The sequence below is a fragment of the Helianthus annuus genome, unplaced genomic scaffold (assembly GCF_002127325.2).
Source record: "Helianthus annuus cultivar XRQ/B unplaced genomic scaffold, HanXRQr2.0-SUNRISE HanXRQChr00c057, whole genome shotgun sequence".
NCBI lineage: Eukaryota > Viridiplantae > Streptophyta > Magnoliopsida > Asterales > Asteraceae > Helianthus > Helianthus annuus.
In genome coordinates, this window is record NW_023395573.1 from 14889 (window position 1) to 33497 (window position 18609).

Here is an 18609-nt window from a genome sequence, read left to right on the forward strand (position 1 = left end):
ATTTTTATAAGTGTATCGATATAATTTAATTTGAACTAGTTATCAAAACTTTTGTAGGTCTTTTTCCTTTTCCTCTTTTGATTTTATTTTTTACGGTTTTTCACGTTTTACTTTATTATTATACGTTTTTCTAAAGTTCGCTTTCGTATTCCTTAAGGTATATTTTTACAACGATGTAGTTTTTTTAGTGTTTTAGTGATTTACAAATATATCGTCGCCACACGCTTTTTTATCTACGCTTCGATATTCAATAGTGCACCGCCGCAATGCGTGGTAACTTCCGGTAGTTTTTTTTTTTTATTTGTCAAGGTTTGCTTCATGGACATGGATTTGAGCCTTATTCTGGACTTGGGCCAAATGTAACTGGATTTGTTAATGGATTGGCCTACGGGGGGTTTATAATGGACCTCTTTTTGAGTAAGGTAACACTCATTTAAATCAGTCCTTGGGCCAACTAATGGTCAATCTGGATCTATTTGTGGGCCACTTGGAATAGTCGTTCTTGGTCTGTCATATTAAGATAGAAGCCCAGATGGAGGTCAATAGATCATGTTTGTTGCAAGCTTTTATCTGGTCACGGATGTTTAGCTTAAAAGGGAAAATTTTAATATAAGTAGTTAACTGATATTTGTTGCAAGCTTTATCTGGTCACGGATGTTTAGCTTAAAGGGAAAATTTTAATATAATAATAGTAATTAAATGATCATTTATATTCTATATAAGTATATATTATTACATCTAATCGAATTGTATACTTGTTGTGATGTTTTTGATTATCTGATCAATAGGTCCTTAATACCACCGTATCCTCGAAACACCTTAATATGAACTCGAGATAGCTTGTCAAGTATGTGAAATATTATAGTGGCATGGTGTTCTATTGATTGTGATTGATCCGAATGCTATGAATACCAGAACGAATCAGTTTAGGATTTAAATTGTTCCAGGTAGTTTCTCTAATTTTAGTGATAGATTTGTGCTATTGGTTTGCAGTAGTTCTATAGAGATATGATTTGGATGTTAGAGACTGTAACAATTGAATGTTTGACCTGAATCTTAAAATGTGTCAGTTGGGTTGACCAAGAACTATTGAATAAAATAGAAATCTTTTGACAAAAAATGGGTTCTAGTCAACTAGTATTTAGGTACATGTGGAAACGAGATTGATTAGTAATAGCTCATTTAATCGATTATTTATGAACATGACTTTCATTTTATTTTTGTAAGTTTCTAATCTCATTTTGTTGTAACATTATTAGGCTCTAGCTATGCGAACACAATTGGCAGACATTCAAGCTCGACTCGAAATAGACGAAAGCGCGGGATGATCTTATCACTCGTCTTGAAGTCAAGAGAAAAGTAAGAGAAGATCTTCAACAAACATCAATGAAGCAGTGAGAAAAGAGTTACAAGATTTCATGAAGAATTGGCGATCTAGTAATTAGTTTTCAGTTGGTATCATTTTAAACATATGCATGTTAAAAGTTTGTTTTGTGTTTTAGACATACTAGACGTTGCTTAATGGATGCTACAAGTTTGTTAGTTGTATTGTGGATTTTAAAACATGTTCTATAATTTTTCGGTGATTTTTTTTTTCTTTTGCATTTTTTAAAGGTAAAATAGTATACTTTTAGTTTTTTTTTTTGTTTTCATTTTAACTGTTCCGTTACAAATGGGTTAAAAAAAAAATTTAACTATTCCGTTAGAAATGTGTTGCAAGCATTAAAATAAACCAATTAAGAAGTACGTAGGAAATACATTGCAAATTTTGTGACACAATATTTTTGTAGGAATTGAGTTAAAATTTGCGTAGCAATTGTGTAGCAAATAGTTTCCGACGGAGCTTTTTCCAACATCGACGTTTTGTTGCAAATGCGTAGCAAATCCGAGTTTGCTACGCATTTGTGACAGAAAAGCTTGTTAGAAAATGCCAAATTTCTAGTAGTGTGATAATATTAATTAGCTAGAGATATTATTGTCTTTTATATTATATACTAGGTTATAACCCCGTGTATTACACGGGTTGAATAAATAAATTTGATATAATAAATAATAAAACAAAATATCTTTAAAAACCTCCTTTATTGCATGGTTGAATAAATTTAATTTTGTATATATCAAATAATAAAAAGTTATATCTATAAGAACTATATGTATTATACGGGTTGAATAAATGTAATTGAGTAAATTACAAGTTTTGTCCTTCATGTTTACATCAAATTTCAGGTGCTGTCCTTTAAGCCAAAAGTTGACAGGCGGTGTCCTTTACCTTTCAAAATCTTGCACGTTTTGTCCTTTAGGCCAAACTCAGTCAGATTTTTTGGTTAAGTATGGTCATGTGCATTGCACATGAGGGCATACTTGTCATTTCACCTTCACAGGGGTTATTTTGTAAACACTTATTATTGAGGGACTATATCTACAAAACTGAAAAAAAAAATTCTAAACTCTCTTTCTCTGTAGTCTAAGACCACCACAACCCAATCTCTCTCAACCCCCACCATTCCACCACCACCACCACCACCATCTCCAAACCAACAACAGCCGTCATCACCACTGCCACCACCCTTCGTCATCTACAACCACCATCACCACATTCTCTAAATCAACTACCCTACCTAAAAACCCCCCAAGACAATTGCGAGATATGACCAATTTTAATCAACTGAAATTTTAATCAACTGAAATGGAACCGAAAGGTTTTAAAAATAAAATGATGAATGTAAAACAACACATAACATGTAAGTGCAAGCAATTAGGTTATTTTGCTCCTTAATAATCTCATATGAGTTAATACCAAACACCCATATTGGCGCAACCGTATTATCAAATTCAACATGTTACTAAAGAAATGGATTATTATTGAATATATAGGTACTGGCAAATATATAAAACAGGCGATAACAGAGTACACAACCAGAACATAAATAATAACATTATTATTGATTATCTTCAGTCACACCATTAAACCAAACACAAACAAAAACAAACACCCACAACAAAAAATCAAAAACATGAACAACACCCACTTGAACAAATAAAAACACAAAATCCTACAATGAAAAATCAAAACTTGAACAACACCCACTTCAATTTCTCATCAATTTAACCAAAATTCAAGGGAAATATGAAAAATAAACCCAAGAACGTAACCGGTTGTTTCAGAAACCGTAACCGGTCATCATCATTCTCTCCAAACAACGTAACCAGTTGTTTCAGAAACCGTAACCGGTCATCATCACCCTCTCGTTTTTCTTCTTCCTGAAGCTTTTGGATCCGTTTGAAGACTTTCCAGCCGCCGGTTTTCTCCGAGAGTGCTTGCCGTTTTTTTAGAAGCTCTTGTTTTATGAGATCTATGGCGGTTTAGGGTTGAATCTAGGGTTTGTGAAGTAGTTGTTAGGGTTCAGATTGATGATGATGAGTGAAGCATGTGGTTTTAATTTTGGGATATAAATGGGGAAATAAATGACTTGAGAGGGAAAGACCATTTTACCCTCATGTGTCTTGCACATGACATATTTTAACTAAGGTTTCTAACCAGGCTTGGCCTAAAGGACAAAACATGCAAGATTTTAAAAGGTAAAGGACACCGCCTGTCAACTTTTGGCTTAAAGAACAGCGCTTGGAATTTGATGTAAACATAAAGGACAAAACTTGTAATTTACTCAATGTAATTTTATATACCAAATAAAAAAATTATATCATTAAAACCATGTGTATTACAATGAATAAATGTAATATTGTTTACTAAATAATAAAAAAATTATATCTTTAAAAATCCTCGTGTATTACATGGGTTGAATAAATATTACTTTATATACCAAATAATAAGAAAATTATATTTAAAAAAAACTAATGGATATACTTGGTACGCCATAGATATGGTGATTATGGAGATGATTATTGAAAAAATATACAGTGGTCAAAAATGTTATTCAAGAAGCAAATAAGCAGCTATTTGACTGATAAAATATAAAATAGATTATATTTTAGAAACACCCGTAATAAACCTAATTTTATATATAAAGTAATATTATAAGTTATACACAACTTGTTTAAAAATTATGTAATAAAATCAATATAATAATTTTTTTAATAATGAAAATAAAAAATAAAAATATATTATCACAAAGTTTGGTTTTGGTGATTAAACTAAATAATATTTAGTAGGAGAGTTATCTATATAATTAATTAGAATAGATTAAACTAAATAATAATTATCTATAAGAGATTAAACTAAATAGTAATTATCCATAAGAGATTAAACTAAATAATAATTATCTATAAGACATCGCCTAATATGATGACAAGTGTCCCAAAAATGATTTCTTTTATTATATAGTACTAGCGGTAAGACCCGTGTGCTATGTCACTTGGATTTCTCCTTTTCGAAAGTATAGATAGATATTTGTTTCGGATTTGTTAATATGCTTCCCTGTGACCTACCATTGTATCTAGAACATTTTCTTTGTCCATGAGTCTCCTATGTATTTTGACTCCTATTATATAATTCGCTATTAGTTCTTTTGATAATTTCTCATATTGAAGTAAACCTATTGTGGGTAAGTTTGCTTCTCTTCTTATTGCCTTCAACCTAAAATAATCATGAATATATTGATTTTACGACGATAGATCTTGAACGGATACGAATTGAGATGCATGATCTCTCAATTTGTTGATGATGAAATTACGAAAACAACAAGATGTAAATATAATTCCTTTCTTGTATTTCAATGAGTTTGCATGCATACACACGAAAACCTTGGATCTCTTTGATACAAAGTCAAAACCCCATATCTTACACCTTTTGCTATTACAAGCTAATGAACCTATTTATAGCCCCTATACAAGAATAGGAAATTACTTTAAAGCCCCTAAAAACTTTCAGGTGTAAGTTTGACTTTCAGGGGTAAGCTTTAAAGTCAGTTCATGTTATGATGGTTCGCAAAATATATTTCCACATGCAATCTTAGGCTTAATCAGGTACAGGGTCTCCTCTAGAGTTCAATTAATCTGCCATGTTCTTGGCTTATCACAGTACTGATCGAGTTATATTCTAGGTTCCCTGTTTCAACATTCGAAATTATTATGTTTAATTATTTTCCAAAAACCTGTTGTTGATGTTGTTCCAATTGATAGGTGGGTGATCTATGAATCTAGAGTTGCGTTGATGCAAGCTGAGACGTATCTGTCTTGCTTCTCCTACTCGCTAAAATCCTTTGAATCTTTATCTGGTACCAGATGATTTTGGTTGATAAATTTTTGCAGTCCCATAGTCTTGAGAATGGTGATCATATGATGCTTCCGTGTCATGTAATTTTCACCATCTAATTTTACTGAAACCTAGTTGGTAATATTAGAATATTACTGAACTGTGAACCAAGGGTTGTATTGGAACGACTTGTTTCTGACACGTTCTGATTATGATAGAGGTTACTATTGATCTCTGGATTTCTAAATTTATATGCACTACATCACTAATATACAATTGTCACATATATCAGGGATGTGGTGAATATTGTCAGTTATTAGTATGTGGTAGGCCAAGATGCTAAAAGAGGGGTGCTGATTTTAATTAAGTCAATTTAAAGATGCTGCTCAATTCCTTAATGCAGGGGCTATTCTTGTTAAAGAAGTCCCTTTACTTACTGTAGCATACATTATTAGATGGGGCCAAAACATACAGAAATTAGTTATAATAGCAACAAGCATTCTAGAAGGCGTGATAGATTACCCAACCCCAACAAGAGTTGAAGTTTATGACATTGCAATCATGCTCTCCGGAAAAACTGCCTATGGCAAGTTTCCACTAAAATATTTGAAAGTAATGCGTGTTATGATAGTGAAGACCGAATCAAGATCAATCAACGTGGTTCCTCTTGCTCATATATCTGCTAAAATGAGCCATATGGGTAAAAAATTTGGCTACATACTTTATGCTCCAACAATAGTCAACACTATCACTATTCCTATAATCGTCTTTACAAGAACTGGGTTGATGATTGTAATTTTATGCTATTCTCAACTATCTTTGCCTTCAAAAATCTAAAAAGAGCTCAGCAAATGTTGATGCTTTATCGTGGCGATGTGCATTTAAAGGAGAGGTATTGCTATAAGAAAATAATAGTGATTAGAATAAGGAACATTAGGTCATCTGTAGATTTCTTCCTTTTTCCTCTCCACTTCTATCTCTCTCAAATTGGATCGTAACACTATACAAAACTAAAGATCGAAAACCAACATCCCATTAACAATAAAACGAGATTTATGTAGATAAAGAGTAAAGTAAGAATGGGTTTCTATGAATCAACGAGATCAAGATCATGAAGATGCACAAAAAATATACGTAGTACCTAAGCACACTTTGAACGGCCTTGGGCATACGCCATGAGAGCACACTTTGAACGGCCTTAGGAGTCTTGAATCGACAAAACAAAAACCTTTTGCTCCGTCTTTATTATTTTGTAGTAGCAAAGAAATTAATCCTTGAAGCTAGTAGTATAATCTCCTATATAGTCAGATGGGTTTGATGCAAATTTCTCAAAGGTACATGTTATTAAGTAGAGATAGAGTACAACAACTAGTTAGAAGTGATGTTGTGTACAATCATTGTAAATATCCTTAAAACCAAGATGAGATGAGTAACTTATTTGTGATACGTGTTTATTATATATCCCTGTCCAAGCAACTGGCAAGATACAAAAGTTCATATTATTTACACAATACTATAGCTCATGTTGGTCAATCCAAAATGCCTAATGAGCTTTTAGCTAGAAGTTGTTGGTTTAAAACATGTAACTTTCATTTTATCTACCATTCAACATTGTAATGCTTAGTTCATTATTAGAACTTGTTCCGTATGAACTTGAAGATTGATTAGTATCGTGCTTAGTTTTTCCAAAGTAAAATCCTGGTTCTTTGGGTGAAGGCAATGAAATCTCACTCCCCAACATCATGATCACAGATGTCATAGTGGGTCTATCTTCTGGGTGACCTTGAACACACAACAAACCAACATGGACGAAACGCCTAGCTTGTGATACATTTATTGTTTCACCTAGGCACTTGGCAACTAATTGCAAGGATTCGCCAGCATTATGGAGTCCCCATGCCTGTCAAGGACACAAGTCGTATGTTATCTTGTTTCATAAAAACAGGTAACTATCTTTTGATATCTTTCTTGATAAGGTAACTATCAAGAAGTTTTCAGTTAAGGTAATTTTGAGGTTAGCCACCACATGAGGAAAAGATCAACATGTACAAATTGCACATCATCACTTTGAAAGCAGGGATATATTAGCTTAATTTAAATTAATTTTTTCTCTTGGTGAAAATAGTGACTTCCATTCTTAAAAATAATAAAAAAAAAAAGAAACAAAAACAGGCCCAAACTTACATATCCGATAAGGTTGTCCCAATGTTCTTTGTGGACGAACCCTTTGTTTTTTTCCCCACTCAAAATTTCCAGCACTAACACTCCGAAGCTATATACGTCTGATTTTATTGAAAATATACCATTTCCTGCATACTCTGGCGCCATGTAGCCACTGGGAAGAATTAAAGTTAATGTAAATGCTTCACTAAATAAATTTGATGATCAAAGTTAATGTAAATGGTTCACTAAATAAATTTGATGATGTTGTGGTAGATGAATCTCACTATGTTCCAACCACTCTGTTTGTGTTTGCCTGTATCTGATTTCCTCCAAAAATTCTAGCCATCCCAAAATCAGATATCTTTGGGTTCATATCTTTGTCAAGTAAAATATTGCTGACTTTGAGATCTCTATGTATGATTCTCAGTCGAGAATCCTGATGAAGATAAAGAAGTCCTCGAGCAATTCCCATGATTATGTGGTATCGTGCAGGCCAATCAAGGAGTTTGCTTTGAGTTTTATCTGTCAATAGTTTGAATTTTAGTTTACAGTCTTAATGACTTTATAATTTTCTCTGTTTTTAGAGAACTAATCAAATCAGACGGTTCTTCATTTACCAAATAGGATAGAATCAAGGCCTTTGTTTGGCATGTATTCATAAATCAACATCTTTTCAGCTCCCTCTATGCAGCAACCCAAGAGTTTGACAAGATTGCGATGTTGTAGTTTAGATATAAGGATGACTTCATTCTTGAACTCGTGAAGTCCTTGGGTTGATGTTTTTGCTAGCCGTTTCACTGCTATTTCTTGCCCGTCTTCGAGCACACCCTTAAACATTTTTTTAAGATAAGTATAACATGAAAGCCTTCTATGCATCTTCAAACCAACTTGTTTAACTCCACATATTTTTAATAGTTATTTGCGTTATTTTTTTTTATAACAAGTGCGTAGAAACTAAAGAACACCATATGTGCTATATACATTGAAGTCCATGGAGTCATATAATACCTTGTGAACTGGTCCAAAGCCCCCCTCTCCAAGTTTGTTGTTCATTGAAAAGTTGTTTGTAGCTTTAAGTAATGTAGACAAGCCAAATAGTGGCAGCTCTAGATCTTCATCGTTTTCGGATGTCCCTGTGAGGGGAGTAACCACAACTTTATTCAAAAGAACTACTAAATAAAGGGCAAGATATAGTCTTTTTCTTGGTTGATTAGGAACAATTTTTCCAACCATCAAAATTGGATATAATAAATTAGTGTCACAAATCTGTTTCAAGGAATTTTATTACATATGTAATAAGTTTTTGCAGTTTATAGGTTTAAAAGGTTGAATGCAGTTGAAAAATACATTTTGGCCAGTGGCCCCTTATATCTTTCTGGTTAGGTAAATTGGTTTTCAAACTTCATACCTTGTTGCTGGTGCTTCTTGCTATAATAACGATAGAATAAGCATATTGAAACTAGTATGATCAAAACCACAAATGCTATGGGGACAATAACTCGTATTCTTCTCCCTGCACCTGAGCTTTGGCTTTTTTCTATCGAGTCTGTGCCAAAACATAATATTCATTTGACATTTTGACGGATAATTATATAGTAATGAAAATAAATCTTTTGTTCCGATTTACCAATATTCATTTGACAGTTAGACGGATAATTATCAAGATAGTAATGAAAATTAGATCTTTTGTTCGGATTTACCTAGCTCTGAAGGTGGCATTCGTATATAAAGAGTGTCACCAGTAGTATCAGCAAACGTTCTGATATCATTTAGGTCGCCAAACCACAGCAAGCAACCACTCCCAGACCCTGAGATATTCGCATTTGTGTAAGCGGTACATGAACAATTCTTTTTACACAATTTCTCACACTCTACAAGGGTCATCGTCATATTATACCATGACCTCTGAGTGTCGGGTAACTTCAGATTTGAGTATTTGTTGAACCCCTCCCCAGGTTCACAATCCAAAGGGACAGTATGTCGACACCCTTGTGACCAATCTCCAACCCTCCACTGATCAGGAGATGTGGGCTCAAACCCCTTCAAACATTCACAAACCGGGGAGTTATCAATGTTGCAGCTCCCAAATGGCCCACACACCGCGTACTGATCACAGATATCATTTTGTCTGGTCAGATAAATGTCCCATACCTGTTTGCTATCAATCCATAATAAGCGCTCTATACGACCACTTGGTTGTAACACCAGCCGGGTAAAAACCGAAGTATTTATAAGATTGTACTGGTAGTAAATTTCTTTCTCATTAAGAACAAAGGTAAAGTTGTAGATGGGGTTTGGTCTCAAATTAGGAGCTCCGCTAAACCTGAGCCCATTCCATGGACCGTCCCTGAATTTTATTTCCAGGCCATCTGTTACAATCGTCTGAGGATAACCTCTAATATCAAGCCCAGCAGAAAACTCACCAGCAGCAGGATCATCATCGGATTTCTTTGACGTGTAGCGCGTTTCAGTTCCTGTAACCAAATTCCAGCCCACCTTCATTCCAGGAAGAAAAGTGTCTGTAATAAATTCAAAACTTTGCCATATGGGATTTTCTTGATTGTTGTCGTAAATTATAAAGTTGCCTGTATCTAAAAGCTGGCCAATTGGATTCCTTGCTGATGTCGTTGATGAGTTCGCTGACGCCCATATGACAGTGCCCGTGGTAGCGTCCCGAAGAATTAAAACTCCTTGAAGGGTGAGAGTTAGCTCGACAGAGGTATGTGTGAGTGGTGTCTTCCGGTTGGCTACCCATACAACGGTTCCGGTCGATATTTTCTTGTACCAAATTCCGACATAATGGTTGATGGAGTTACCCGGGCTAAAGAAACCAAGTTCGAAGGTTTCTTGTGGAGAAATGATGGTTTGGTTATATCTAAGGATTTGGTTTGCAGTTATGGTGTCTGCAGCATGGCTACGAGGTGCTGATGCATAAAGTAGAAGGAATCCAAAGATCAACTTGATCTTGGCCATCTTCATCTCTCTCTCTCCTACATTAACATGTCATCAAGAAATTAATAATAAAATTCCATTTTAGATGATTCAAGAAGGTAAAAATCAATTTGAAGTTTGATACTTGGAAGGTTCAATGTGTTCTGGTGGAGTATCACGAACGCAGTATGTCAAGTAAGAATTAAGAAGTCATATCATATCCATGTCATCGACCGCGCCGCAAATCGTGACTATTCAATTGTATGTTATATGACTCTATGCCTTTTAATTACATATAAACTTATATAATTATTATTACAGACTTAAATTAGGAATTGGCTAATTCACTTAACTAGTTAAAAAATTCGTGCACTACAAGAATTGAATATGTAAAACTTATGCAATAAAAAAATTATTTATAATAAATAACTAAATGTAATAATGAAAAAATTTAAATTAATGAGGCACCTATATTTTGCAAATCTATAAATACAAATATAAATTACATATCTTTAAATAGTTCTTTGTAAACAACATTTGATTTCTTACTTGAAGAGTATCATCTTTATGAACATTATACAATTTACTTTCATCTCTACTTTTGCCTATGAAATAAGCCACTTGCCTATGAAATAAGCCACGTAGAGTGTTAAACCTGATGTCATTTAAACAAGTGAATCAAGAAAACACAACTTAAACTACACTTATTGCTTAATACTATTGAGCAAACAAAATAAAATTTGTATAGTAAAATAAAACTTGATGTTCAATCAAATCGTCAGACAAGAGAAAAAGAAACAAACTAGTTTATTTATTATTGAGTGGAAAACTTACGTACATTCATATTTATAGCCTTGATCACCACCAACTAACTTAATTGTAAATAGGCCTTTCAAAAAAAAAAAAAAAAAAAAAACTTAATTGTAAATAGACTCAAACTAGAAAGCAATTAAAAGCAAAACTAACCCCCACCAATTCAATCTTGGCTTCTGATCTCTATCCGATTCACATTTAAAACAATTATTTAATTACTAAAAGATAAGCATAGAAATAATAATGATTATTATTATTATTATTATTATTATTATTATTATTATTATTATTATTATTATTATTATTACTATTATTATTATTATTATCCTCCAAGCCATTCCATGAGACCAAAACCAAACCACTCTAATAACTTCCGCATTAACTCTTCGTTGGTATTGCACCAAGTTTCACACTCTCCCTCAATACCAACTTCCATTGTTCCACCAAGATCTTTCACTTCTTGTAACGCTCGCACCTTTTTAAGCCTAATTCTTTGATTCGCCTTTATCGCAATATCTGTAGGTTTCCTTTTCCTAGTTACAACTTCGGTAGTTTCGAGATTACCTGTCTATGCATTCTTTAGAACTGTTTTACCCAGTTTTGAATGGGAAACAACTTTTTCTTTCTCAACTTCATGACCAGACATCATGGTATTAAAAATAAATTCTTCCATCCAAGCATGATGTGTTGGTGCACTTGTGTCTGTACTTTGTCTGTATTCGGTCTGTATGTAACAATGTCCTGATTTGTGTTGTAAGTTGACCAAGTCAACCATCCTCCGGTTTGACTTGGACAACAGTTTGTATATTGAAAGATGTTCTGATCGAAGGATGATGTAGAGATCGAAGGATAATTTGGATCCTTCGATCTCATCGAAAGATATGCTTCGAATGATAGACCTCGAAAGACTATCCTTCGAGGTCCTTGCTAATCCTTCGAAAGCATTGTATCCGAAAGATGATCCTTCGGACCATCCTTCGGATCCTTCGATCTGGCATCATGGGCTGGGTATATATATACCCATGCAATGTATGTGTGAGTTAGTTCTGTCATTTGCACATCCGAGAGATAGAGAGTGTTGAGAGCATTCTGTCCAGAACTCACACACACTGAGAGAGTTTATAGAACATTTCTGTAAACATTGAGCTTGTAACCGAACCCTCATTGCATTAATACAAGTTGTGTTAATCGGTGAACTCGTGTGTTTGTTTCTCTACTTGCTACTAACTCGGTTTGCTTGCTAGCTTGGATTCCGCACTCGCTAGTAGGTTTGTATAACAAGGTTTAGGTTCGTAATCCTCCGCGAAAAGGGACCTACAAGTGGTATCAGAGCCTCGCTCTTTACCTTGTTTAAAACCGGGTTTTTACAAGTTTTGGTGTGTTGAAACACTTGGTTTTGCACCTGTTTTTACTTGGTTTCTTGCATTTTCTTTGAGTAAAAACGTGTCTAAACTAACCGGGAGTGTCTAAAGTTGGGTTGGGTAACTTGGAAATTGGTTTTTAAGAAACTTTGTGTTTTCCGGCCAATTTCCGGTGTGTTTCCGGTGACTGGACTTGGTGGATAAGGTTTGCCATTTTTGGGCATTGTTTTTGAAAGTCAAAAAGTTGGTGAAGATCCGTGTGCAGAACATACCTTTCTGCCGAAAGTACTTCACCAACCCATCACCTTTTTCACCAACCTTTCACATCAGATCAGTCTGTGTCAGAGGTCTCGAAAGATATCTTTCGACATCGAAAGACTATCCTTCGACATCTGTCGATCAAGGAAGGCTCGAAAGATTGCTATCCTTCGACCCATCCTTCGAAGTCTGAATCATATCCTTCGAGAAAGGAATCTTTTCGAAAGACAAGTTTCCGAAAGATAAGGATCTATCGTATTGGTGAATCTTTCGAGATCTGTTGTTCGAAAGATAAGGATTTAGCTCGAAAGATAAGGATCTTTCGAAAGGGAATCTTTCGAGTTCTTGAATCTTTCGAAATCATTGTTCGAGAGTCAACAGTAATCTTTCGAGTACTGTTGATCCTTCGAACAAGGTTATATCTTTCGATTGTGGTCTGTTTATTGTTAACAAGTTTCTGTGATTTCAGATCTTTCGACCAGGATATTTCGGTTGTGTATCTTTCGGATCATTCTTACTTAGCATTTATTTTGCTTATCTATCATGAATCCGAGTTGGTGGGGAAGTCCGGCTCCAGACAGTGGAAAATACATGAATACCAGTCAATCTCCATCATGGGCCGAATCTCCGGTATCTACATCCTCACAAACAAATGCCACTCCAGCTGGTCAATGGGCGTTTGTTTCAAATCAAACTCCGAGTATTCAAAGTCTTCTTCTAAGCGAAAGTGAAACCGGAAGTTTGAACAGGCCTCCAAAGTTGATGCATCTTAATGAATATCCGGGATGGGTTGATCGTTTCCATACATACATTCTTGGTCAAAATACAGAGTTATGGTTGCGGTTCACTACGGAATTCGATCAATCTATCGAGATTGCTGCTTCTTCGACAGCTACATTTGCCGATCTTCCTGATGATCAAAAGAAGACGTATGACTTAGAAAAGAAAGCATACGCTATTCTCACTCAAGCACTGAGCAAGGATATTTATCATCAGTTCGTCAGTTTCAAGACTACGAAGAAGCTGTGGGATGCATTGAAAACAAGAGGAGTAGGTAATGAAGCCACACGTCAACTACGACGAGATCTACTGAAGAAAGAATTCGATGGCTTCACATGTATGGATAAGGAGTCATTGGGAGATATGACAAGCCGTTTCTATCACCTACTTACTGAGCTGACCAACTTTGAAGTCACAACGACTCCAACAGAGGTGGTAAAGAAGTTTGCCGATGCATTGCCTCCTCAATGGAATAACTTCCTGGAAATCTTGAAGTACAACGGAACGTTGAAAACCACAAATATCAACGATTTCGTGCAGCTTCTGGAGAACAAGGATCAGGAAGAAACGTTGAAGGCAAAGAGAGTTGCAGTGCCACAGAATCCAGAGATGTATTATGGCACCTCCACTACTTCATCTGCAAAAGCCGGTTCACATGCTCCACTTCAAACGGCGTTTGTCACAAGCACGGATATGTATGGCAATCCAGTGCAAGTTCCTGTAAAGCCGCCTCCAACCACAGATTTGTATGGAAATCCAATACAACCACCTCCTCCTCCTCCTACTCAACAACCACAATATGCGTGTTATGGAGGAACATCATCTGCTGCAGGTCAACAATCAAAGCCAAATACAGTACAGCTTGACACTTCAAGTTTTTTCTAAAATCAGTGTAGAAGTAGCTAAGGAACACATGGAGCTGCTTAACACTGTAGTGAGCGCGTACTGTGGGTTGATAGAAGGTCAGATTGGAAACATTAATCTGACACAAGAAGATTACAGGCAGATTGATAAGGAAGAGATGGACTTGATGGATATCAAGTGGGCCTTTGCGAGTGCTGTGAGAAGAGCAAAGGATTGGATGGAAAGTACTGGCAGAACCAGCTTGGAAAGTAAGCGAGACACCAAGTATGGGTTCGATAAGCAGGCTGTTAAGTGCTTCAACTGTGGTGAACGGGGCCACTTTAAAAGGGAATGTACAAAGCCAGTACAGCACGGGAATCAAAATCCCTTCAGAAACCGAGGCAACCAGCAGAATCAGAACAGGAACACTGAGCGTTCATTGGTGCCTGCAAATAACCAAACCAACCGAGCACTTGCAGTTCAGGTGGATGAAGGTTGTGACTGGTCAATCCAGTTGGGTGGTGATGCTCCTGATGAAACAACATGTTTTGCTCAGATTGTGAAGGAGCTAGTTCACACCAGTGGTGGAGAATCTTCTGCCAGTGGTGGTGAATCGTCTGAAGATGAAGACTCTTCTGGTTATAGCAGGAGTGCTGATGAAGAATCATCCAATTCTGGTGATGATTATGTGGGTGAGACATCGAATGCAGCAATCGATGCAGATATTGATGAACTTTTGGAGGAAGCTGCAGCAGAAACTCAAAGAAGATCTATTCTGGTGGATCAAGCTGCTTATACTTCATCTTCTCTCCATTCAGCCTTTATGGCTAATGTCGACGGTTCATCAAGTCAGGTATGTGTCGATGAACCCACTGCTGTTAATTGTGATGAATGTGCTAGGTTGCATGCTAGATGTGCTGATCTGGAGAAAAGTATGTCTGAGTTGCAAGGCAAACATGATGCTTTACAAGCTAGTTTGTTTGACTTGCAAGACAAACATACTACTGTGAATGAGAATTTGAGTGACTTGCAAAGTAAGCATGACGCTTTGCAAGAGAAATATGATGTGACATTCATCCACAATCAGAAGTTGACTGTGGACCTCTCTAAATGCACAGAAGCCAACATGTTTTATGAAAACCATGAAAAAGAATTTAAGTCAGTAATTGAAACATTAAAGAAGGATAAAACAGAACTGACTAAAATGGTTTCAAGAAAACAAACTGATATTAATTTGTATATATCTCGTCTTGAGAGTATGCAAAAAGAGATGGCTTGTGTGAAAACCGAAAGTGATGCAATCAAACTCAAGCTAGACAGTTATTTGAGTTCTAGCTATGTGTTAGATCACATCATTGACGTTCAGAAGGAAAAGAGAGATGTCACATGCATAGGCTACAAGAAGTGTCCACCACCAGTGAGACATAATTATGACGCCATGCCTGATGAAGAGGACAGGGTTTTCTTTGAACCTTCTGTGCCTCTAGATGTTAAGGAGTTTGCTGCAGGGCTCGGATACCAAAAGGAAGTATCCTCAGATTCAGATGTGTCAGCAGATACATTTGTGAGTGCTGAACAGAATCAAGATCCTCCAGTTGTGATTGAGGATGCTGATTCATCTGATGATGAATCTGACGATACTGTCCCAGCAAAGTCTGATGCGGTAGCCAAAAATGAGGACATACCTCTTGAGAATCACATTCTATGTGATCCCCCTGTTCAACCCGCTAAGACTGTTGCAACTGAGTCCTCATCTGCAGAAGAGCCGGAGAGTGTGAATTTGCTGTACACTCTAGTTGGTGATGATAAAATTTACTCAGACAAAGATTTTCCCATTAAGAATGTCAATCAATCCTTAATCTGTAAAGTCTTTGAGAATTCGACGAGTAAGTTCTTGGGAAAGGCAGGACCTAAAGTTACAGTTACACAGTGTTCTCCTATTCCAAAAGCTGAAATTCGAAAACAATTTGGTAACAAGAAATTACCAACAGTGCCAACACAGCAAAATCACACCAAACCCAAAGGTAAAACACCGGCTCAAGCTGACAAGAAGCCGAACCAAAAGAAGAAGAAAAAGGTTAACTTTGTGAAATCGACGGGAACGGACAAAATTGAAAAGTTTGAAAATCAATCTAACTTAGATTTTGTCAAGAAAGCTATTGTCGAGAAAAGAAATGAACCAAGTAGTTCAAAACCTAGTACCTCGGGTTCACAAAGTTCAACATCATCGGCTAGACGATCACATGATTCTTCGGGGTTTGTTGAACGAAGATCATGTTTTGAGTGTGGAACCATTGGGCATATTATTAGAAACTGCCCATATCTTCATAAACAAAAAGGAAAGGTTGATGATCCCCGTGGCAAAACTGACCATAAGCCAACTGTTTCCACAAAACAAGATCCCCGACTTGTAAAAGAAAGGGAAAAGAAACAGAAAAGGCAACAGGTCAAGAAAATTGAAAAAGCAATTAAAACTGATGTGGCTCAAAAACAATCTGTTGCTGTAAAACCAGAAAATTCTAAAACTTCAAACAATCAGGAAGTTAAAATTTTAAAGAAAGATTCTGGTAAAACAAAACAGACATGGAAACCTAAATCGGTTACTGAGTCAAGGGGACCATCACAATTCACCAACCATCAAAGACAAGAAGTTATTGTCATTGATGAAAATGGAAGACCCAAGACCACAATGGCTTGGGTCCCCATCTCCAACTAATTGATTGAGTTCATGTGCAGGGTGCTTCAGGAGGAACTATCAGTAGTCACTGGATTGTTGATAGTGGGGCATCCAGGCACATGACAGGCGACATGAAGCTTCTCTACGATGTTAAATCTATAAGAGGAGGTTATGTTGCTTTTGCTGGAGATAAAGGTGGATACATTACGGGTGAAGGAATGATATCTAACGGGATTGCCAGCTTTGACAAGATCAATTTTGTGCAACAACTTGATCACAATCTTCTTAGTGTTTCTCAAATTTGTGACAAGAAATTTTCAGTACACTTTGATGCTAATGGATGTTATGTGCTGAAACCCGGCTACAAAATTCCAAAAGAATGGATTCTCTTGTCGGCTCCAAGAATAAATGATTTGTACGTTCTTGACATGAGCCAGGCTATTACTACGTCTGCACAAGCAACTTGTTTCGTTTCTAAAGCCACAGAAAAAGACACTATCTCTTGGCACAGACGAATGGGTCACATTCACTTACGCAAAATGAATCATTTGGTTTCAAATGAATTGGTGAATGGTGTTCCCCTCAAAAATTTCCATCTTCAAGACGTCTGTGTTTCATGCCAGAAAGGAAAGCAAACAAAGAAAAAGCACCCTACAAAGAAGATCAACACAGTGGCAGTTCCTCTTGAACGTTTGCACATGGATTTGTTCGGTCCTGTCAAGCACAAGAGTATTCGGGGTGACCAATACTGCCTTGTGGTTACTGATGATTATTCAAGATTTTCTTGGGTTGCGTTCATGGCACACAAGAGTGAAACTTTTGGTATTATCAAAAACTTAATCATTCAGATTGAGAATTTGTATAAGTTGAAGGTTAGGCGGATACGTAGCGACAATGGTACTGAATTTAAAAATCATTCCATGGCGGAGTTCTGTACTTCAAAGGGTATTCTTCATGAGTTTAGTGCAGCCTATACTCCTCAACAGAATGGTGTCGCTGAACGTAAGAACCGCACATTGATCGAGACTGCTAGGACAATGTTGGTAGAGTCGCAGCTACCCATTCCATTCTGGACTGAAGCTGTGGCCTCTGCATGTTACACATTGAACAGAGTCCTTACAGTCAAAAGACACAACAAGACCTGCTTTGAGCTTCTTCAAAAACGGAAACCAGATTTGTCTTATCTAGAACCGTTTGGAGCTCCATGCACAATCATCGATCCTAATGGAAAGTTTGGGGCAAGAGCAATTGATGGATACTTTCTTGGGTATGCCACCCCTAACTTACGAGTCTGGAATCTAGAGACTAAAAGGGTCGAGGAATGGTCTGAGGTCAGAGTACAAAGGCACACCTTGCCAGTCAAAAATCCGGGTCAACCTTGGATGTTTGAGTATGATGACTTCTTCAATTCGATCAATGTTGAAGCCGTTGAAGAAAATGCTGCGGCTAGGATGTTTTTCGAGAGTGACAATGCAACAGTTTCACCGGTGGTTCGTCCAATTCTTGTTAATCAAGAACCATCTTCTTCGGTGAACAATAATACTCTCAACAATGAGGATTTTCATGATGCA

General features: G+C 36.4%; 1 protein-coding gene across 1 annotated transcript; it reads right to left on the minus strand.

Annotated features, from left to right (window-relative positions):
* Nucleotides 1–6588: 6588 nt before the first annotated feature.
* Nucleotides 6589–10393, minus strand: LOC110889899 (G-type lectin S-receptor-like serine/threonine-protein kinase At4g27290). Its single transcript, XM_022137473.2, has 7 exons — nt 9076–10393; nt 8784–8921; nt 8384–8508; nt 7993–8203; nt 7660–7897; nt 7397–7547; nt 6589–7112 (listed from the first exon to the last, which is right to left on the minus strand). The coding sequence occupies exons 1-7, from the start codon at nt 10352–10354 to the stop codon at nt 6807–6809; spliced, it is 2448 nt and encodes an 815-aa protein (XP_021993165.1). The 5' UTR covers nt 10355–10393; the 3' UTR covers nt 6589–6806.
* Between the last annotated feature and the right edge of the window lie 8216 nt (nt 10394–18609).